The sequence below is a fragment of the Lithobates pipiens genome, unplaced genomic scaffold, assembly GCF_037356315.1.
Source record: "Lithobates pipiens isolate NorthernLeopardFrog02 unplaced genomic scaffold, aLitPip1_a1.2 Scaffold_30, whole genome shotgun sequence".
Classification (NCBI taxonomy): domain Eukaryota; kingdom Metazoa; phylum Chordata; class Amphibia; order Anura; family Ranidae; genus Lithobates; species Lithobates pipiens.
Window position 1 is genome coordinate 28,220,016 of NW_027507791.1, and position 24,190 is coordinate 28,244,205.

The following is a 24,190-nucleotide window of genomic DNA, read 5'->3' on the forward strand; positions in this document are numbered from 1 at the left end:
GATCAGACCGCTCAGGTAGGTAGGTGACACATGTACGGGTGGAGAGGAGGGATCATATCGCTCAGGTAGGTAGGTGACACATGTACGGGTGGAGAGGAGGGATCAGACCGCTCAGGTAGGTAGGTGACACATGTACGGGTGGAGAGGAGGGATCATATCGCTCAGGTAGGTAGGTGACACATGTACAGGTGGAGAGGAGGGATCAGACCGCTCAGGTAGGTAGGTGACACATGTACAGGTGGAGAGGAGGGATCAGACCGCTCAGGTAGGTAGGTGACACATGTACGGGTGGAGAGGAGGGATCAGATCGCTCAGGTAGGTGGGTGACACATGTACGGGTGGAGAGGAGGGATCATATCGCTCAGGTAGGTAGGTGACACATGTACAGGTGGAGAGGAGGGATCAGACCGCTCAGGTAGGTAGGTGACACATGTACGGGTGGAGAGGAGGGATCAGACCGCTCAGGTAGGTAGGTGACACATGTACGGGTGGAGAGGAGGGATCAGACCGCTCAGGTAGGTAGGTGACACATGTACGGGTGGAGAGGAGGGATCAGACCGCTTAGGTAGGTGGGTGACACATGTACGGGTGGAGAGGAGGGATCATATCGCTCAGGTAGGTAGGTGACACATGTACGGGTGGAGAGGAGGGATCAGACCGCTTAGGTAGGTGGGTGACACATGTACGGGTGGAGAGGAGGGATCATATCGCTCAGGTAGGTAGGTGACACATGTACAGGTGGAGAGGAGGGATCAGACCGCTCAGGTAGGTAGGTGACACATGTACGGGTGGAGAGGAGGGATCAGACCGCTCAGGTAGGTAGGTGACACATGTACGGGTGGAGAGGAGGGATCAGACCGCTCAGGTAGGTAGGTGACACATGTACAGGTGGAGAGGAGGGATCAGACCGCTCAGGTAGGTAGGTGACACATGTACGGGTGGAGAGGAGGGATCAGACCGCTCAGGTAGGTGGGTGACACATGTACGGGTGGAGAGGAGGGATCAGATCGCTCAGGTAGGTGGGTGACACATGTACGGGTGGAGAGGAGGGATCATATCGCTCAGGTAGGTAGGTGACACATGTACGGGTGGAGAGGAGGGAATCAGACCGCTCAGGTAGGTAGGTGACACATGTACGGGTGGAGAGGAGGGATCAGACCGCTCAGGTAGGTGGGTGACACATGTACGGGTGGAGAGGAGGGATCAGACCGCTCAGGTAGGTGGGTGACACATGTACGGGTGGAGAGGAGGGATCAGACCGCTCAGGTAGGTAGGTGACACATGTACGGGGGGAGAGGAGGGATCAGACCGCTCAGGTAGGTGGGTGACACATGTACGGGTGGAGAGGAGGGATCAGACCGCTCAGGTAGGTGGGTGACACATGTACGGGTGGAGAGGAGGGATCAGACCGCTCAGGTAGGTAGGTGACACATGTACAGGTGGAGAGGAGGGATCATACCGCTCAGGTAGGTAGGTGACACATGTACGGGTGGAGAGGAGGGATCAGACCGCTCAGGTAGGTGGGTGACACATGTACGGGTGGAGAGGAGGGATCATATCGCTCAGGTAGGTAGGTGACACATGTACGGGTGGAGAGGAGGGATCATATCGCTCAGGTAGGTAGGTGACACATGTACGGGTGGAGAGGAGGGATCATATCGCTCAGGTAGGTAGGTGACACATGTACGGGTGGAGAGGAGGGATCATATCGCTCAGGTAGGTAGGTGACACATGTACGGGGGGAGAGGAGGGATCATATCGCTCAGGTAGGTAGGTGACACATGTACGGGGGGAGAGGAGGGATCATATCGCTCAGGTAGGTAGGTGACACATGTACGGGGGGAGAGGAGGGATCAGACCGCTCAGGTAGGTGGGTGACACATGTACGGGTGGAGAGGAGGGATCAGACCGCTCAGGTAGGTGGGTGACACATGTACAGGTGGAGAGGAGGGATCATACCGCTCAGGTAGGTAGGTGACACATGTACGGGTGGAGAGGAGGGATCATATCGCTCAGGTAGGTAGGTGACACATGTACGGGGGGAGAGGAGGGATCAGACCGCTCAGGTAGGTGGGTGACACATGTACGGGTGGAGAGGAGGGATCAGACCGCTCAGGTAGGTGGGTGACACATGTACGGGTGGAGAGGAGGGATCAGACCGCTCAGGTAGGTAGGTGACACATGTACAGGTGGAGAGGAGGGATCATATCGCTCAGGTAGGTAGGTGACACATGTACGGGGGGAGAGGAGGGATCAGACCGCTCAGGTAGGTAGGTGACACATGTACAGGTGGAGAGGAGGGATCATATCGCTCAGGTAGGTAGGTGACACATGTACGGGTGGAGAGGAGGGATCAGACCGCTCAGGTAGGTAGGTGACACATGTACGGGTGGAGAGGAGGGATCAGACCGCTCAGGTAGGTAGGTGACACATGTACGGGTGGAGAGGAGGGATCAGACCGCTCAGGTAGGTAGGTGGCACATGTACAGGTGGAGAGAAGTGTGCCCTCCTCTTGGTGCGGCCCTGCTTCTCTTGTCGCGGCGCTCCTCCTTTTGGCGTGGCGCGGCACTCATCTCTTGGCGTGGCGCTCCTCCTCCTCTCTTGGCGCGGCACTCCTCATCTCTTGGTGCGGCGCTTCTCCTCCTCTCTTGGCGTGGCGCTCTTCCTCTCTTGGCGCGGCGCTCCTCCTCTCTTGGCGCGGCGCTCCTCCTCTCTTGGCGCGGCGCTCCTCCTCTCTTGGCGCGGCGCTCCTCCTCCTCTCTTGGCGCGGCGCTCCTCCTCTCTTGGTGCGGCACTCATCTCTTGGCGTGGCGCTCTTCCTCTTTTGGCGCAGCCCTCCTCCTCTTGGCACGGCACTCCTCATCTCTTGTTGCGGCACTCATCTCTTGGCGTGGCGCTCCTCCTCCTCTCTTGGCGCGGCACTGCTCATCTCTTGGCGCGGCGCTTCTCCTCCTCTCTTGGCGTGGCGCTCTTCCTCTCTTGGCGCGGCGCTCCTCCTCTCTTGGCGCGGCGCTCCTCCTCTCTTGGCGCGGCGCTCCTCCTCTCTTGGCGCGGCGCTCCTCCTCCTCTCTTGGCGCGGCGCTCCTCCTCTCTTGGTGCGGCACTCATCTCTTGGCGTGGCGCTCTTCCTCTCTTGGCGCAGCCCTCCTTCTCTTGGCACGGCACTCCTCATCTCTTGTTGCGGCACTCATCTCTTGGCGTGGCGCTCCTCCTCCTCTCTTGGCGCGGCACTCCTCATCTCTTGGTGCGGCGCTTCTCCTCCTCTCTTGGCGTGGCGCTCTTCCTCTCTTGGCGCGGCGCTCCTCCTCTCTTGGCGCGGCGCTCCTCCTCTCTTGGCGCGGCGCTCCTCCTCTCTTGGCGCGGCGCTCCTCCTCCTCTCTTGGCGCGGCGCTCCTCCTCTCTTGGTGCGGCACTCATCTCTTGGCGTGGCGCTCTTCCTCTTTTGGCGCAGCCCTCCTCCTCTTGGCACGGCACTCCTCATCTCTTGTTGCGGCACTCATCTCTTGGCGTGGCGCTCCTCCTCCTCTCTTGGCGCGGCACTGCTCATCTCTTGGCGCGGCGCTCCTCCTCTCTTGGCGCGGCGCTCCTCCTCTCTTGGCGCGGCGCTCCTCCTCTCTTGGCGTGGCGCTCCTCCTCCTCTCTTGGCGTGGCGCTCCTCCTCCTCTCTTGGCGTGGCGCTCCTCCTCCTCTCTTGGCGTGGCGCTCCTCCTCCTCTCTTGGCGTGGCGCTCCTCCTTCTCTCTTGGCGTGGCGCTCCTCCTCCTCTCTTGGCGTGGCGCTCCTCCTCCTCTCTTGGCGCGGCGCTCCTCCTCCTCCTCATTGCGTGGCGCTCCTCCTCTCTTGGCGTGGTGCTCCTCCTCCTCCTCATGGCGTGGCGCTCCTCCTCTCTTGGCGCGGCGCTCCTCCTCCTCCTCCTCTCTCGGCGCGGCGCTCCTCCTCTATGTCTTGGACTGCTCTCCAGGAGGACTCGGCTTTTCTCGGAGAAGAGCTCCAGCAGGAAGATGTTATTTATTTAGTCTCAGTGGAGTGTCAGCTCTCCGACATTCCCCACCTTCCTGTACAGATATATATAGACCGGGATACGCTGTATACTCCTCCCGGGCTGGGGGGAGGGCAGCCAATACTCTGATCAGGGGCCCTTCCATTCTTGGCCCGCAGCTCTCCACCAAGTACAACAAGGCCACCCGTCATACTGGAGCCGCGGTGGGCGTCTCCCCAGTGCAGGCTGGAAGGAGAGATGGCGGCACACAGAGCGGCACACAGAGTGAGCGGAGGACGAAGAAGGAGGAGCACCACAAGACCACCCATGTTGTGTAGGGAGGTCCTGGGAGCCGCCCACCATCCCTACATTGCCTCACCAATAACCGGGGCCACCAATAGGAGGATGGAGGCAGCACTCCTATATGGGGCCCGGGAGTGGGGGAGGGGGAGGGGCCCCATGATTTCTAGAGACAGCCCTACATATCTATGAAGGGGTCAAAGAGATGATGTCCTCCAAACACTAATCCGGACCCCAACCCCAACCATGACCCTGACCTCCTAACCCTGACCCTAACCCTACCCTATACATGACCCTAACCTCCTGACCCTGACCCTACCCTATACATGACCCTAACCTCCTGACCCTGACCCTACCCTATACATGACCCTAACCTCCTGACCCTGACCCTAACCCTACCCTATACATGACCCTAACCTCCTGACCCTAACCCTACCTTATACATGACCCTAACCTTCTGACCCTGACCCTACCCTATACATGACCCTAACCTCCTGACCCTGACCCTACCTTATACATGACCCTAACCTCCTGACCCTGACCCTAACCCTACCCTATACATGACCCTAACCTCCTGACCCTAACCCTACCTTATACATGACCCTAACCTCCTGACCCTGACCCTACCCTATACATGACCCTAACCTCCTGACCCTGACCCTACCTTATACATGACCCTAACCTCCTGACCCTGACCCTAACCCTACCCTATACATGACCCTAACCTCCTGACCCTAACCCTACCTTATACATGACCCTAACCTTCTGACCCTGACCCTACCCTATACATGACCCTAACCTCCTAACCCTGATCCTGCCCCTAACCCTGACCCTAGTGTCCAAACCTGACCCTACCCTATACATGACCCTAACCTCCTAACCCTGCCCCTAACCCTGATCCTAGTGTCCAAACCTGACCCTACCCTATACATGACCCTGACCTCCTTACCCTGACCCTAACCCTGATCCTAGTGTCCAAACCTGACCCTACCCTATACATGACCCTAACCTCCTGACCCTAACCCTACCTTATACATGACCCTAACCTCCTAACCCTGACCCCGACCATGGCTCTAATATCTGAACCTGACCATGACCCTTCTCTATACATGACCCTAACCTCCTGACCCTGACCATGGCTCTAATGTCTGAACCTGACCCTGACCCTACACATGACCCTAATCTCCTGACCCTGACCCTAACCCTACCCTATACATGACCCTAACCTCCTAACCCTGACCCTAGTGTGCAAACCCGATCCTACCCTATACATGACCCTAACCTCCTGACCCTACCCTATACATGACCCTAACCTCCTGACCCTGACCCTACCCTATACATGACCCTAACCTCCTAACCCTGACCCTGCCCCTAGTGTTCAAACCCGACCCTACCCTATACATGACCCTAACCCTGACCCTGCCCCTAACCCTGATCCTAGTGTCCAAACCCGACCCTACCCTATACATGACCCTGACCTCCTAACCCTGACCCTGCCCCTAACCCTGATCCTAGTGTCCAAACCTGACCCTACCCTATACATGACCCTGACCTCCTAACCCTGACCCTGCCCCTAACCCTGCCCCTAGTGTCCAAACCCGACCCTACCCTATACATGACCCTAACCTCCTAACCCCGACCCTGCCCCTAGTGTTCAAACCCGACCCTACCCTATACATAACCCTAACCTCCTAACCCTGACCATGGCTCTAATGTCTGAACTTGACCCTGCCCCTGACCCTAGTGTCCAAACCCGACCCTACCCTATACATGACCCTAACCTCCTAACCCTGACCCTGCCCCTAACCCTGATCCTAGTGTCCAAACCTGACCCTACCATATACATGACCCTGACCTCCTAACCCTGCCCCTGCCCCTAACCCTAGTGTCAAAACCTGTCCCTACCCTATACATGACCCTAACCTCCTAACCCTGACCCTGCCCCTGACCCTAGTGTCCAAACCTGACCCTACCCTATACATGACCCTAACCTCCTAACTCTGACCCTGCCCCTGGTGTCCAAACCTGACCCTACCCTATACATGACCCTAACCTCCTAACCCTGCCCCTAGTGTCCAAACCTGACCCTATACATGACCCTAACCTCCTAACCCTGACCCTAACCCTGCCCCTAGTGTCCAAACCTGACCCTATACATGAACCTAACCTCCTGACCCTGCCCCTGACCCTAGTGTCCAAACCCGACCCTACCCTATACATGACCCTAACCTCCTAACCCTGACCCTGACCCTAGTGTCCAAACCCGACCCTACCCTATACATGACCCTAATCTCCTGACCCTGCCCCTAACCCTGACCCTAGTGTCCAAACCTGACCCTACCCTATACATGACCCTGTCCTCCTAACCCTGACCCTGCCCCTAACCCTGACCCTAGTGTCCAAACCTGACCCTACCCTATACATGACCCTGACCTCCTAACCCTGCCCCTGCCCCTAGTGTCCAAACCCGACCCTACCCTATACATGACCCTAACCTCCTAACCCCGACCCTAACCCTGATCCTAGTGTCCAAACCCGACCCTACCCTATACATGACCCTAACCTCCTGACCCTGACCATGGCTCTAATGTCTGAACCTGACCCTGCCCCTGACCCTAGTGTCCAAACCCGACCCTACCCTATACATGACCCTAACCTCCTAACCCTGACCCTAGTGTCCAAACCCGACCCTACCCTTAACCTTGACCCTAACCTCCTGACCCTGACCATGGCTCTAATGTCTGAACTTGACCCTGCCCCTAACCCTAGTGTCCAAACCCGAGCCTACCCTATACATGACCCTAACCTCCTAACCCTGACCCTGCCCCTAACCCTGACCCTAGTGTCCAAACCTGTCCCTACCCTATACATGACCCTAACCTCCTAACCCTGACCCTAGTGTCCAAACCCGACCCTACCCTATACATGACCCTAACCTCCTAACCCTGACCCTAGTGTCCAAACCTGACCCTACCCTATATATGACCCTAACCTCCTAACTCTGACCCTGCCCCTGACCCTAGTGTCCAAACCCGACCCTACCCTATACATGACCCTAACCTCCTAACCCTGACCCTGCCCCTGGTGTCCAAACCTGACCCTACCCTATACATGACCCTAACCTCCTAACTCTGACCCTGCCCCTAGTGTCCAAACCCGACCCTACCCTATACATGACCCTAACCTCCTAACCCTGACCCTAGTGTCCAAACCCGACCCTACCCTATACATGACCCTAACCTCCTAACCCTGACCCTAGTGTCCAAACCCGACCCTACCCTATACATGACCCTAACCTCCTAACCCTGACCCTGCCCCTAACCCTGACCCTAGTGTCCAAACCCGACCCTACCCTATACATGACCCTAACCCCCTAACCATGTCCCTAGTGTCCGAACCTGATCCTACCCTATACATGACCCTAACCTCCTGACCCTGACCATGGCTCTAATGTCTGAACTTGACCCTGCCCCTGACCCTAGTGTCCAAATCCGACCCTACCTTATACATGACCCTAACCTCCTGACTCTGACCCTAACCTTAGTGTCCAAACCCGACCCTACTCATGACCCTAACCTCCTGACCCTGCCCCTAACAATGACCCTAGTGTCCAAACCCGAGCCTACCCTATACATGACCCTAACCTCCTGACCCTGACCCTAGTGTCCAAACCTGACCCTACCCTATACATGACCCTAACCCCCTAACCCTGACCCTAGTGTCCAAACCTGATCCTACCCTATACATGACCCTAACCCCCTAACTCTGACCCTAGTGTCCAAACCCGACCCTACCCTATACATGACCCTGACCCTAACCCTGACCCTAGTATCCAAACCCGACCCTATCCTATACATGACCCTAACCCCCTAACCATGTCCCTAGTGTCCGAACCTGACCCTACCCTATACATGACCCAAACCTCCTAACCCTGACCCTAACCCTACCCTATACATGACCCTAACCTCCTAACCCTGACCCTAACCCCAGTGTCCAAACCTGATCCTACTCTATACATGACCCTAACCTTCTAAACCTAACCATGATCCCAACCTCCTAACCCTGACCCTAATCATGGCTCTAATGTCTGAACCTGACCTTATCCTGACTCTGGCTATAACCCCTAACCCTGCCCCTAGTGTCCAAACCTGATCCTACCCTATACATGACCCTAACCTCCAAAACCTAACCCTAACCCTGACCCTAATGTTCAAACCTGATCCTACCCTAATCATGATCCTAACTGTCTAACCCTGACCTTAACCTAATTATGAGCCTAACCCCCTAACCCTGACCCTACCCGAACTATGACTCTAGCCCTGACCCTAAACATGGTCCTAACTACTTAATCCAGATTCAAACCCCCTAAACCTGGCTCTACTATGATCCTAACTAACCCCCAACACCCTAATCCTGATCCTACTATAAAACTCGACCCCTATATCTGAACCTGAACCTGACCCTACCCTAACTATGACTCTATTAACTGATAAACCTAATCCCGCTCCTAACCCCCTAAACCTGACCCATATATCCGTACCTGACCCTATCCTAACTATGACTATAACGCTCACCCTAATCCTTCCCCTAACCCCAATGTCCGAACCTGACCCTATGACTCCTACCCTAACTATGACTCTAACCCTGACCCTAATAAAGATCTTAACCCCAACCCCCTAACCCAGATCATACCTTATTCCTGATCCTAATCATCGTCCTTACCCCCTAAACCTGACCCTGCCCTATGACTCAATCCCCGACTCTAATCATGGTCCTAACTGCTTAACCCCGACCCTAACTCCCTAAACCTGACCCTTATATCTGAACCTGACCCTACCCCAACTATGATTCTGATAACCCTGAACCTAATCATGGTCCTAACTGCTTAACCCCGACCCTAACTCTGATCCCGCCTAATCCTGACCCTAATCCCACCTAATTCTAATCCTGACCCTGATCCCACCTAATCCTGACCCTAACCCTGATACCACCTAATCCTGACCCTAACCCTGATCCCACCTAATCCTGACCCTAACTCCCTAAACCTGACCCTTATATCTGAACCTGACCCTACCCCAACTATGATTCTGATAACCCTGAACCTAATCATGGTCCTAACTGCCTAAACCTGACCCTTATATCCGAACCTGACCCTAATAATAACTAACCCCAACCCCCTAATCCTCACCCTAACTCTGATCCCACCTAATCCTGACCCTAATCCCACCTAATTCTAATCCTGACCCTGATACCACCTAATCCCAACCGTAACCCTGATCCCACCTAATCCTGACCCTAACCCTGATCCCACCTAATCCTGACCCTAACCCTGATCCCGCCTAATCCTGACCCCAATCCCACCTAATTCTAATCCTGACCCTAATCCCACCTAATTCTAATCCTGACCCTAATCCCACCTAATTCTAATCCTGACCCTACCTTAATTCTGATCCTAACCCTGATCCCACCTAATCCTGACCCTAACCCTGATCCCACCTAATCCTGACATAACCCTGATCCCTCCTAATTCTGACCCTAACCCTGATCCCACCTAATCCTGACCCTAACCCTGATCCCACCTAATCCTGATCCCACCTAATCCTGACCCTAACCCTGATACCACCTAATCCTGACCTAACCCTGATCCCACCTAATCCTGACCCTAACCCTGATCCCACCTAATCCTGACCCTAACCCTGATCCCACCTAATCCTGATCCCACCTAATCCTGACCCTAACCCTGATACCACCTAATCCTGACCTAACCCTGATCCCACCTAATCCTGACCTAACCCTGATCCCACCTAATCCTGACCCTAACCCTGATCCCTCCTAATTCTGACCCTAACCCTGATCCCACCTAATCCTGACCTAACCCTGATCCCACCTAATCCTGACCCTAACCCTGATCCCACCTAATCCTGACCCTAACCCTGATCCCTCCTAATTCTGACCCTAACCCTGATCCCACCTAATCCTGACCTAACCCTGATCCCACCTAATCCTGACCCTAACCCTGATCCCACCTAATCCTGACCCTAACCCTGATCCCACCTAATCCTGACCTAACCCTGATCCCACCTAATCCTGACCCTAACCCTGATCCCACCTAATCCTGACCCTAACCCTGATCCCACCTAATCCTGACCCTAACCCTGATCCCACCTAATCCTGACCTAACCCTGATCCCACCTAATCCTGACCCTAACCCTGATCCCACCTAATCCTGATCCCACCTAATCCTGACCCTAACCCTGATACCACCTAATCCTGACCTAACCCTGATCCCACCTAATCCTGACCTAACCCTGATCCCACCTAATCCTGACCTAACCCTGATCCCACCTAATCCTGACCCTAACCCTGATCCCTCCTAATTCTGACCCTAACCCTGATCCCACCTAATCCTGACCTAACCCTGATCCCACCTAATCCTGACCCTAACCCTGATCCCACCTAATCCTGACCCTAACCCTGATCCCTCCTAATTCTGACCCTAACCCTGATCCCACCTAATCCTGACCTAACCCTGATCCCACCTAATCCTGACCCTAACCCTGATCCCACCTAATCCTGACCCTAACCCTGATCCCACCTAATCCTGACCCTAACCCTGATCCCACCTAATCCTGACCTAACCCTGATCCCACCTAATCCTGACCCTAACCCTGATCCCACCTAATCCTGACCCTAACCCTGATCCCACCTAATCCTGACCCTAACCCTGATCCCACCTAATCCTGACCTAACCCTGATCCCACCTAATCCTGACCCTAATCCTGATCCCACCTAATCCTGACCCTAACCCTGATCCCACCTAATCCTGACCTAACCCTGATCCCACCTAATCCTGACCTAACCCTGATCCCACCTAATCCTGACCTAACCCTGATCCCACCTAATCCTGACCTAACCCTGATCCCCCCTAATCCTAACCCTGATCCCACCTAATCCTGACCTAACCCTGATACCACCTAATCCTGACCTAACCCTGATCCCACCTAATCCTGACCTAACCCTGATCCCACCTAATCCTGACCCTAACCCTGATCCCTCCTAATTCTGACCCTAACCCTGATCCCACCTAATCCTGACCTAACCCTGATCCCACCTAATCCTGACCCTAACCCTGATCCCACCTAATCCTGACCCTAACCCTGATCCCTCCTAATTCTGACCCTAACCCTGATCCCACCTAATCCTGACCTAACCCTGATCCCACCTAATCCTGACCCTAACCCTGATCCCACCTAATCCTGACCCTAACCCTGATCCCACCTAATCCTGACCTAACCCTGATCCCACCTAATCCTGACCCTAACCCTGATCCCACCTAATCCTGACCCTAACCCTGATCCCACCTAATCCTGACCCTAACCCTGATCCCACCTAATCCTGACCTAACCCTGATCCCACCTAATCCTGACCCTAATCCTGATCCCACCTAATCCTGACCCTAACCCTGATCCCCCCTAATCCTGACCTAACCCTGATCCCACCTAATCCTGACCTAACCCTGATCACACTTTAATTCTGACCCTAACCCTGATCACACTTTAATTCTGACCCTAACCCTGATCACACTTTAATCCTGACCTTAATGTCCGAATCTGACCCTAATCACAGACCCTCTAATGAGCTGCCCCCTAGCTGGTTGAGGCGGGTGCGATCTGCGTGTCCCGCCCTGGTCTCCTCTCTGCTCTCAGGATGGGGGGGTCAGATAGTGAGGAAAGGGACTCAGCATGGGAAACATAAATCTCCCCTCCCCTCCCCCCTCCGGACGCTCCAACAGGATCTGTAATCAGAGAAAACTCTTCACACCCTCCTCATCACTGGAGGGGGGGGAGGGGGGGGTCCTGACACCCCCGGAGTGCAAGAATCCACACTCAGCTCCACCCGCCGGGGTCACGGTGTACAGCGGCAATAGAGGGGCTGCTGCGGTGTTCTCCTTTACACACAAGAATTGGGAAGTGAGAGGTGGGCGTGCCCCTCCCCCTCATTGTTCCCGGGCGGGGGAGGAAGGAACCCTCCCTGGTGAGGAAATGTCTCACTCCTTCCAGAGGAGGCCGAGGCGATGATGTCATCGCAGGACGGGACAGGACGGGGTTAATAACCGACACCTGCCTGCCGCACCTGTGCCGGCCCCGCCCACTCTCATCGCGCCACGCCCGACAGGCAAACACTGCACAGAGCTCTTCTAATAAAGGAGCCCTCCGCCCCACACCTCCCTTCTAATAAAGGAGCCCTCCACCCCAAACCTCTCTTCTAATAAAGGAGCCCTCCGCCCCAAACCTCTCTTCTAATAAAGGAGCCCTCCGCCCCAAACCTCTCTTCAAATAAAGGAGCCCTCCGCACCACACCTCTCTTCTAATAAAGGAGCCCTCCGCCCCCAAACCTCTCTTCTAATAAAGGAGCCCTCCGCCCCAAACCTCTCTTCTAATAAAGGAGCCCTCCGCCCCCAAACCTCTCTTCTAATAAAGGAGCCCTCCGCCCCAAACCTCTCTTCAAATAAAGGAGCCCTCCGCCCCAAACCTCTCTTCTAATAAAGGAGCCCTCCGCCCCAAACCTCTCTTCTAATAAAGGAATCCTCCACCCCACATCTCTCTTCTAATAAATGAGCCCTCCACCCCAAACCTTCTCTAATAAAGGAGCCCTCCGCCCCAAACCATAAAGAAGCCCTCCGCCCCAAACCATAAAGGAGTCCTCTGCCCCAAGCTTCTCTTCTAATAAAGGAGTCCTCCGCCCCAAACCTCTCTTCTAATAAAGGAGCCCTCCGCCCCAAACCTCTCTTCTAATAAAGGAGCCCTCCGCCCCACACCTCTCTTCTAATAAAGGAGCCCTCCGCCCCACACCTCTCTTCTAATAAAGGAGCCCTCCGCCTCTCTTCTAATAAAGGAGCCCTCCGCCCCAAACCTCTCTTCTAATAAAGGAGCCCTCCGCCCCAAACCTCTCTTCTAATAAAGGAGCCCTCCGCCCCACACCTCTCTTCTAATAAAGGAGCCCTCCGCCCCAAACCTCTCTTCTAATAAAGGAGCCCTCCGCCCCACACCTCTCTTCTAATAAAGGAGCCCTCCGCCCCACACCTCTCTTCTAATAAAGGAGCCCTCCGCCCCAAACCTCTCTTCTAATAAAGGAGCCCTCCGCCCCACACCTCTCTTCTAATAAAGGAGCCCTCCGCCCCACACCTCTCTTCTAATAAAGGAGCCCTCCGCCCCACACCTCTCTTCTAATAAAGGAGCCCTCCGCCTCTCTTCTAATAAAGGAGCCCTCCACCCCAAACAATAAAAGGAGTCCTCCGCCCCACACCTCTCTTCTAATAAAGGAGCCCTCCGCCCCAAACCTCTCTTCTAATAAAGGAGCCCTCCGCCCCACACCTCTCTTCTAATAAAGGAGCCCTCCGCCCCAAACCTCTCTTCTAATAAAGGAGCCCTCCGCCCCAAACCTCTCTTCTAATAAAGGAGCCCTCCGCCCCACACCTCTCTTCTAATTAAGGAGCCCTTCCGCCCCACACCTCTCTTCTAATAAAGGAGCCCTCCGCCCCACACCTCTCTTCTAATAAAGGAGCCCTCCGCCCCAAACCTCCCTTCTAATAAAGGAGCCCTCCGCCCCACACCTCTCTTCTAATAAAGGAGCCCTCCGCCCCAAACCTCTCTTCTAATAAAGGAGCCCTCCGCCCCACACCTCTCTTCTAATAAAGGAGCCCTCCGCCTCTCTTCTAATAAAGGAGCCCTCCACCCCAAACAATAAAAGGAGTCCTCCGCCCCAAACCTCTCTTCTAATAAAGGAGCCCTCCGCCCCAAACCTCTCTTCTAATAAAGGAGCCCTCCGCCCCAAACCTCTCTTCTAATAAAGGAGCCCTCCACCCCAAACCATAAAGAAGCCCTCCGCCCCACACCTCTCTTCTAATAAAGGAGCCCTCCGCCCCACACCTCTCTTCTAATAAAGGAGCCCTCCGCCTCTCTTCTAATAAAGGAGCCCTCCACCCCAAACAATAAAAGGAGTCCTCCGCCCCAAACCTCTCTTCTAATAAAGGAGCCCTCCGCCCCAAACCTCTCTTCTAATAAAGGAGCACTCCACCCCACACCTCTCTTCTAATAAAGGAGCCTTCCACCCCAAACAATAAAGGAGCCCTCCGCCCCAAACCTCTCTTCTAATAAAGGAGTCCTCCGCCCCAAACCTCTCTTCTAATAAAGGAGCCCTCCGCCCCAAACCTCCCTTCTAATAAAAGGAGCCCTCCGCCCCAAACCTCTCTTCTAATAAAAGGAGCCCTCCGCCCCAAACCTCTCTTCTAATAAAAAGGAGCCCTCCGCCCCAAACCTCTCTTCTAATAAAAAGGAGCCCTCCGCCCCAAACCTCTCTTCTAATAAAGGAGCCCTCCGCCCCAAACCTCTCTTCTAATAAAGGAGCCCTCCGCCTCTCTTCTAATAAGGGAGCCCTCCACCCCACACCTCTCTTCTAATAAAGGAGCCCTCCGCCCCAAACCTCTCTTCTAATAAAGGAGCCCTCCGCCCCAAACCTCTCTTCTAATAAAGGAGCCCTCCGCCCCAAACCTCCCTTCTAATAAAAGGAGCCCTCCGCCCCAAACCTCTCTTCTAATAAAAGAGCCCTCCGCCCCACACCTCTCTTCTAATAAAGGAGCCCTCCACCCCAAACCTCTCTTCTAATAAAAAGGAGCCCTCCGCCCCACACCTCTCTTCTAATAAAGGAGCCCTCCGCCCCACACCTCTCTTCTAATAAAGGAGCCCTCCGCCTCTCTTCTAATAAAGGAGCCCTCCGCCCCAAACCTCTCTTCTAATAAAGGAGCCCTCCGCCCCAAACCTCTCTTCTAATAAAGGAGCCCTCCGCCCCACACCTCTCTTCTAATAAAGGAGCCCTCCACCCCAAACCTCTCTTCTAATAAAAAGGAGCCCTCCGCCCCACACCTCTCTTCTAATAAAGGAGCCCTCCACCCCAAACCTCTCTTCTAATAAAAAGGAGCCCTCCACCCCAAACCTCTCTTCTAATAAAAAGGAGCCCTCCGCCCCACACCTCTCTACTAATAAAGGAGCCCTCCGCCCCAAACCTCTCTTCTAATAAAGGAGCCCTCCGCCCCAAACCTCTCTTCTAATAAAGGAGCCCTCCGCCCCAAACCAAAAAGGAGCCCTCCACCCCAAACCTCTCTTCTAATAAAAAGGAGCCCTCCGCCCCACACCTCTCTTCTAATAAAGGAGCCCTCCGCCCCAAACCTCTCTACTAATAAAGGAGCCCTCCGCCCCACACCTCTCTACTAATAAAGGAGCCCTCCGCCCCAAACCTCTCTTCTAATAAAGGAGCCCTCCGCCCCAAACCAAAAAGGAGCCCTCCACCCCAAACCTCTCTTCTAATAAAAAGGAGCCCTCCGCCCCACACCTCTCTTCTAATAAAGGAGCCCTCCGCCCCAAACCTCTCTTCTAATAAAGGAGCCCTCCGCCCCAAACCTCTCTTCTAATAAAGGAGCCCTCCGCCTCTCTTCTAATAAAGGAGCCCTCCGCCCCAAACCTCTCTTCTAATAAAGGAGCCCTCCGCCCCAAACCTCTCTTCTAATAAAGGAGCCCTCCGCCCCAAACCTCTCTTCTAATAAAAAGGAGCCCTCCGCCCCACACCTCTCTTCTAATAAAGGAGCCCTCCGCCCCACACCTCTCTTCTAATAAAAAGGAGAAGGAGCCCTCCGCCCCAAACCTCTCTACTAATAAAGGAGCCCTCCGCCCCAAACCTCTCTACTAATAAAGGAGCCCTCCGCCCCAAACCTCTCTTCTAATAAAGGAGCCCTCCGCCCCAAACCTCTCTTCTAATAAAGGAGCCCTCCGCCCCAAACCAAAAAGGATTCCTCTGCCCCAAGCTTCTCTTCTAATAAAAGGAGCCCTCCGCCCCAAACCTCTCTTCTAATAAAGGAGCCCTCCGCCCCAAACCTCTCTTCTAATAAAGGAGCCCTCCGCCCCACACCTCTCTTCTAATAAAGGAGCCCTCCGCCCCAAACCAAAAAGGAGTCCTCTGCCCCAAGCTTCTCTTCTAATAAAAGGAGCCCTCCGCCCCAAACCTCTCTTCTAATAAAGGAACCCTCCGCCCCAAACCTCTCTTCTAATAAAGGAGCCCTCCGCCCCAAACCATAAAGGAGCCCTCCGCCTCTCTTCTAATAAAGGAGCCCTCCGCCCCACACCTCTCTTCTAATAAAAAGGAGCCCTCCGCCCCACACCTCTCTTCTAATAAAAAGGAGCCCTCCGCCCCAAACCATAATAGAGCCCTCCGCCCCAAACCTCTCTTCTAATAAAAGGAGCCCTCCGCCCCAATCCTCTCTTCTAATAAAGGAGCCCTCCACCCCAAACAATAAAGGAGTCCTCCGCCCCAAACCTCTCTTCTAATAAAGGAGCCCTCCGCCCCAAACCTCCCTTCTAATAAAAGGAGCCCTCCGCCCCAATCCTCTCTTCTAATAAAGGAGCCCTCCACCCCAAACAATAAAGGAGTCCTCCGCCCCAAACCTCTCTTCTAATAAAGGAGCCCTCCGCCCCAAACCTCTCTTCTAATAAAGGAGCCCTCCACCCCAAACAATAAAGGAGTCCTCCGCCCCAAACCTCCCTTCTAATAAAAGGAGCCCTCCGCCCCAAACCTCTCTTCTAATAAAGGAGCCCTCCACCCCAAACAATAAAGGAGTCCTCCGCCCCAAACCTCTCTTCTAATAAAGGAGCCCTCCGCCCCAAACCTCTCTTCTAATAAAGGAGCCCTCCTCCTAATTACCATGCAGTCTGAGCTGGCTATATACTGACAATGTTTCTGGGCCAGTGACTGGGGGGGGGGGGGGGGGGAGGATCGGGGGTAACCCAGCTTACAGGTGGAGAACTGAGGAGAGGGTACTCACCCTGACCACTTCCTGGGGGGTCACTGCACGCCCCTCACCGACACTCAGCTGAGGGAACACCTCCCAATACGGAGTCTGATCCGAGACGGGGAGCACCAGACCTGCATGGGGGACACAAGACACACAATCAGAGGGATGGATGGATGGATTGGAGGATGGATGGATGGATGGATGGATGGATGAATGGATATTCCCTCTGCAATGTGGTGGAATATGGAGAGATGTGATTGGTGGCACTCATTGGGAGGGGATGGGGGGTCCCGGCGGGGGAATTCCTGACATCACATTCTTCAAGTTAGAGACAATCGGGAGGGGCGAGGTGTCCCATCTGGAGGATCGGGAGGGGCGAGGTGTCCCATCTGGAGGATCGGGAGGGGCGGGTGTCCCATCTGGAGGATCGGGAGGGGCGGGGTGTCCCATCTGGAGGATCGGGAGGGGCAGGGTGTCCCATCTGGAGGATCGGGAGGGGCCCCCACCCAAGACCAGCTGTGCAGTGACTTCTCCCTCTATGAACCTTGGAAATTTCCGGGAATACAGCCACCCCCCCTCCCCCCATCTACAGCGGCACTCTGCCAACCTTCCCAGAGTTGGAGGAACATCCAGGACATCGGACGACAGGCTGGAGGAATTAAAGGGTAACTCTGGAGACAGAAATAGTGCAACCCAACAGATACACTGTAACTCAATGGAGGAAGACAACGCTCCCCACCTCCTGCAATTCTACAGACTTCGTGTCACCGCCCAACCCCTTCAGGGATAAGAGTGACCAACACCTCCCTGGTGTCACCTGCGGGTAGCTCAGCACCCGGAAACACCAACCCCCCCTCCCCCCATCCCACAGAGGGGTCATTACAGGCAAATCCAGACCATATCTGTGGAATGAGTCTGAACCTGTCCTGGTGACGCCAAGATTAGAGGAGAACGGGTGTCACCAGGACAGAAGACATGAGGAGAACGGGTGTCACCAGGACAGAAGACATGAGGGGAACGGGTGTCACCAGGACAGAAGACATGAGGGGAACGGGTGTCACCAGGACAGAAGACATGAGGAGAACGGGTGTCACCAGGACAGAAGACATGAGGAGAACGGATGTCACCAGGACAGAAGACATGAGGGGAACGGGTGTCACCAGGACAGAAGACATGAGGGGAACGGGTGTCACCAGGACAGAAGACATGAGAGGAACGGGTGTCACCAGGACAGAAGACATGAGGGGAACGGGTGTCACCAGGACAGAAGACATGAGGAGAACGGGTGTCACCAGGACAGAAGACATGAGGAGAACGGATGTCACCAGGACAGAAGACATGAGGGGAACGGGTGTCACCAGGACAGAAGACATGAGGGGAACGGGTGTCACCAGGACAGAAGACATGAGGAGAACGGGTGTCACCAGGACAGAAGACATGAGGGGAACGGGTGTCACCAGGACAGAAGACATGAGGAGAACGGGTGTCACCAGGACAGAAGACATGAGGGGAACGGGTGTCACCAGGACAGAAGACATGAGGAGAACGGGTGTCACCAGGACAGAAGACATGAGGGGAACGGGTGTCACCAGGACAGAAGACATGAGGAGAACGGGTGTCACCAGGACAGAAGACATGAGGAGAACGGGTGTCACCAGGACAGAAGACATGAGGGGAACGGGTGTCACCAGGACAGAAGACATGAGGGGAACGGGTGTCACCAGGACAGAAGACATGAGGAGAACGGGTGTCACCAGGACAGAAGACATGAGGGGAACGGGTGTCACCAGGACAGAAGACATGAGGAGAACGGGTGTCACCAGGACAGAAGACATGAGGGGAACGGGTGTCACCAGGACAGAAGACATGAGGAGAACGGGTGTCACCAGGACAGAAGACATGAGGAGAACGGGTGTCACCAGGACAGAAGACATGAGGGGAACGGGTGTCACCAGGACAGAAGACATGAGGAGAACGGGTGTCACCAGGACAGAAGACATGAGGGGAACGGGTGTCACCAGGACAGAAGACATGAGGGGAACGGGTGTCACCAGGACAGAAGACATGAGGAGAACGGATGTCACCAGGACAGAAGACAAGAGGAGAACGGGTGTCACCAGGACAGAAGACATGAGGAGAACGGGTGTCACCGGGACAGAAGACATGAGGGGAACGGGTGTCACCAGGACAGAAGACATGAGGAGAACGGGTGTCACCAGGACAGAAGACATGAGGGGAACGGGTGTCACCAGGACAGAAGACATGAGGGGAACGGGTGTCACCGGGACAGAAGACATGAGGGGAACGGGTGTCACCAGGACAGAAGACATGAGGGGAACGGGTGTCACCAGGACAGAAGACATGAGGGGAACGGGTGTCACCAGGACAGAAGACATGAGGAGAACGGATGTCACCAGGACAGAAGACATGAGGGGAACGGGTGTCACCAGGACAGAAGACATGAGGAGAACGGGTGTCACCAGGACAGAAGACATGAGGAGAACAGGTGTCACCAGGACAGAAGACATGAGGAGAACGGGTGTCACCAGGACAGAAGACATGAGGGGAACGGGTGTCACCAGGACAGAAGACATGAGGAGAACGGGTGTCACCAGGACAGAAGACATGAGGAGAACGGGTGTCACCAGGACAGAAGACATGAGGAGAACAGGTGTCACCAGGACAGAAGACATGAGGAGAACGGGTGTCACCAGGACAGAAGACATGAGGGGAACGGGTGTCACCAGGACAGAAGACATGAGGGGAACGGGTGTCACCAGGACAGAAGACATGAGGGGAACGGGTGTCACCAGGACAGAAGACATGAGGAGAACGGGTGTCACCAGGACAGAAGACATGAGGAGAACGGATGTCACCAGGACAGAAGACATGAGGGGAACGGGTGTCACCAGGACAGAAGACATGAGGGGAACGGGTGTCACCAGGACAGAAGACATGAGGAGAACGGGTGTCACCAGGACAGAAGACATGAGGGGAACGGGTGTCACCAGGACAGAAGACATGAGGGGAACGGGTGTCACCAGGACAGAAGACATGAGGAGAACGGATGTCACCAGGACAGAAGACAAGAGGAGAACGGGTGTCACCAGGACAGAAGACATGAGGAGAACGGGTGTCACCGGGACAGAAGACATGAGGGGAACGGGTGTCACCAGGACAGAAGACATGAGGAGAACGGGTGTCACCAGGACAGAAGACATGAGGGGAACGGGTGTCACCAGGACAGAAGACATGAGGAGAACGGGTGTCACCAGGACAGAAGACATGAGGGGAACGGGTGTCACCAGGACAGAAGACATGAGGGGAACGGGTGTCACCAGGACAGAAGACATGAGGAGAACGGGTGTCACCAGGACAGAAGACATGAGGAGAACGGATGTCACCAGGACAGAAGACATGAGGGGAACGGGTGTCACCAGGACAGAAGACATGAGGGGAACGGGTGTCACCAGGACAGAAGACATGAGGAGAACGGGTGTCACCAGGACAGAAGACATGAGGAGAACGGGTGTCACCAGGACAGAAGACATGAGGAGAACGGGTGTCACCAGGACAGAAGACATGAGGAGAACGGGTGTCACCAGGACAGAAGACATGAGGAGAACGGGTGTCACCGGGGCAGAAGACATGAGGAGAACGGGTGTCACCAGGACAGAAGACATGAGGAGAACGGGTGTCACCAGGACAGAAGACATGAGGAGAACGGATGTCACCAGGACAGAAGACATGAGGGGAACGGGTGTCACCAGGACAGAAGACATGAGGGGAACGGGTGTCACCAGGACAGAAGACATGAGGGGAACGGGTGTCACCAGGACAGAAGACATGAGGAGAACGGGTGTCACCAGGACAGAAGACATGAGGAGAACGGGTGTCACCAGGACAGAAGACATGAGGAGAACGGGTGTCACCAGGACAGAAGACATGAGGAGAACGGGTGTCACCAGGACAGAAGACATGAGGAGAACGGGTGTCACCGGGGCAGAAGACATGAGGAGAACGGGTGTCACCAGGACAGAAGACATGAGGAGAACGGGTGTCACCAGGACAGAAGACATGAGGAGAACGGATGTCACCAGGACAGAAGACATGAGGGGAACGGGTGTCACCAGGACAGAAGACATGAGGGGAACGGGTGTCACCAGGACAGAAGACATGAGGAGAACGGGTGTCACCAGGACAGAAGACATGAGGAGAACGGGTGTCACCAGGACAGAAGACATGAGGAGAACGGGTGTCACCAGGACAGAAGACATGAGGAGAACGGGTGTCACCAGGACAGAAGACATGAGGAGAACGGGTGTCACCAGGACAGAAGACATGAGGAGAACGGGTGTCACCAGGACAGAAGACATGAGGGGAACGGGTGTCACCAGGACAGAAGACAAGAGGAGAACGGGTGTCACCAGGACAGAAGACATGAGGAGAACGGGTGTTACCAGGACAGAAGACATGAGGGGAACGGGTGTCACCAGGACAGAAGACATGAGGAGAACGGGTGTCACCAGGACAGAAGACATGAGGGGAACGGGTGTCACCAGGACAGAAGACATGAGGAGAACGGGTGTCACCAGGACAGAAGACATGAGGAGAACGGGTGTCACCAGGACAGAAGACATGAGGGGGAACGGGTGTCACCAGGACAGAAGACATGAGGGGAACGGGTGTCACCAGGACAGAAGACAAGAAGAGAACGGTTGTCACCAGGACAGAAGACAAGAAGAGAACGGGTGTCACCAGGACAGAAGACAAGAAGAGAACGGGTGTCACCAGGACAGAAAACATGAGGGGAACGGGTGTCACCAGGACAGAAGACATGAGGAGAACGGGTGTCACCAGGACAGAAGACATGAGGAGAACGGGTGTCACCAGGACAGAAGACAAGAAGAGAACGGGTGTCACCAGGACCGAAGACATGAGGAGAACGGGTGTCACCAGGACAGAAGACATGAGGAGAACGGGTGTCACCAGGACAGAAGACATGAGGAGAACGGGTGTCACCAGGACAGAAGACATGAGGAGAACGGGTGTCACCAGGACAGAAGACATGAGGAGAACGGGTGTCACCAGGACAGAAGACATGAGGGGAACGGGTGTCACCAGGACAGAAGACATGAGGAGAACAGGTGTCACCAGGACAGAAGACTAGAGGAGAACGGGTGTCACCAGGACAGAAGACAAGAAGGGAACGGGTGTCACCAGGACAGAAGACAAGAAGGGAACGGGTGTCACCAGGACAGAAGACATGAGGAGAACGGGTGTCACCAGGACAGAGACATGAGGAGAACGGGTGTCACCACGACAGAAGACATGAGGAGAACGGGTGTCACCAGGACAGAAGACATGAGGAGAACGGGTGTCACCAGGACAGAAGACATGAGGAGAACGGGTGTCACCAGGACAGAAGACATGAGGAGAACGGGTGTCACCAGGACAGAAGACAAGAAGAGAACGGGTGTCACCAGGACAGAAGACATGAGGAGAACGGGTGTCACCAGGACAGAAGACATGAGGGGAACGGGTGTCACCAGGACAGAAGACATGAGAGGAACGGGTGTCACCAGGACAGAAGACATGAGGAGAACAGGTGTCACCAGGACAGAAGACATGAGGAGAACGGGTGTCACCAGGACAGAAGACAAGAAGAGAACGGGTGTCACCAGGACAGAAGACATGAGGGGAACGGGTGTCACCAGGACAGAAGACATGAGGAGAACGGGTGTCACCAGGACAGAAGACATGAGGAGAACGGGTGTCACCAGAACAGAAAACATGAGGGGAACGGGTGTCACCAGGACAGAAAACATGAGGGGAACGGGTGTCACCAGGACAGAAAACATGAGGGGAACGGGTGTCACCAGGACAGAAGACATGAGGAGAACGGGTGTCACCAGGACAGAAGACAAGAAGAGAACGGGTGTCACCAGGACAGAAGACAAGAGGAGAACGGGTGTCACCAGGACAGAAGACATGAGGAGAACGGGTGTCACCAGGACAGAAGACTAGAGGAGAACGGGTGTCACCAGGACAGAAGACATGAGGGGAACGGGTGTCACCAGGACAGAAGACATGAGGAGAACGGGTGTCACCAGGACAGAAGACAAGAGGGGAACGGGTGTCACCAGGACAGAAGACATGAGGAGAACGGGTGTCACCAGGACAGAAGACATGAGGGGAACGGGTGTCACCAGGACAGAAGACATGAGGAGAACGGGTGTCACCAGGACAGAAGACATGAGGAGAACAGGTGTCACCAGGACAGAAGACAAGAAGAGAACGGGTGTCACCAGGACAGAAGACATGAGGAGAACGGGTGTCACCAGGACAGAAGACATGAGGAGAACGGGTGTCACCAGGACAGAAGACATGAGGAGAACGGGTGTCACCAGGACAGAAGACAAGAAGAGAACGGGTTTCACCAGGACAGAAGACATGAGGAGAACGGGTGTCACCAGGACAGAAGACATGAGGAGAACGGGTGTCACCAGGACAGAAGACATGAGGAGAACGGGTGTCACCAGGACAGAAGACATGAGGGGAACGGGTGACACCAGGACAGAAGACATGAGGAGAACAGGTGTCACCAGGACAGAAGACATGAGGAGAACGGGTGTCACCAGGACAGAAAACATGAGGGGAACGGGTGTCACCAGGACAGAAGACATGAGAGGAACGGGTGTCACCAGGACAGAAGACAAGAAGAGAACGGGTGTCACCAGGACAGAAGACAAGAGGAGAACGGGTGTCACCGGGACAGAAGACATGAGGAGAACGGGTGTCACCAGGACAGAAGACATGAGGGGAACGGGTGTCACCAGGACAGAAGACATGAGGAGAACGGGTGTCACCAGGACAGAAGACATGAGGAGAACGGGTGTCACCAGGACAGAAGACAAGAAGAGAACGGGTGTCACCAGGACAGAAGACATGAGGAGAACGGGTGTCACCAGGACAGAAGACATGAGGAGAACGGGTGTCACCAGGACAGAAGACAAGAAGAGAACGGGTGTCACCAGGACAGAAAACATGAGGGGAACGGGTATCACCAGG

The 24,190-nt window shown here is 54.9% G+C and overlaps 1 protein-coding gene across 1 annotated transcript in view; it reads right to left on the reverse strand.

Annotated features, from left to right (window-relative positions):
• Window positions 1-24,190, reverse strand: part of ADAM15 (ADAM metallopeptidase domain 15) — a gene marked incomplete at its 3' end in the record, with an annotated part of 55,659 nt that overhangs the window by 25,690 nt on the left and 5,779 nt on the right. The window contains 1 exon segment of the mRNA XM_077463842.1: window positions 17,150-17,250. Coding sequence (XP_077319968.1) covers window positions 17,150-17,250 — 101 coding nt within the window.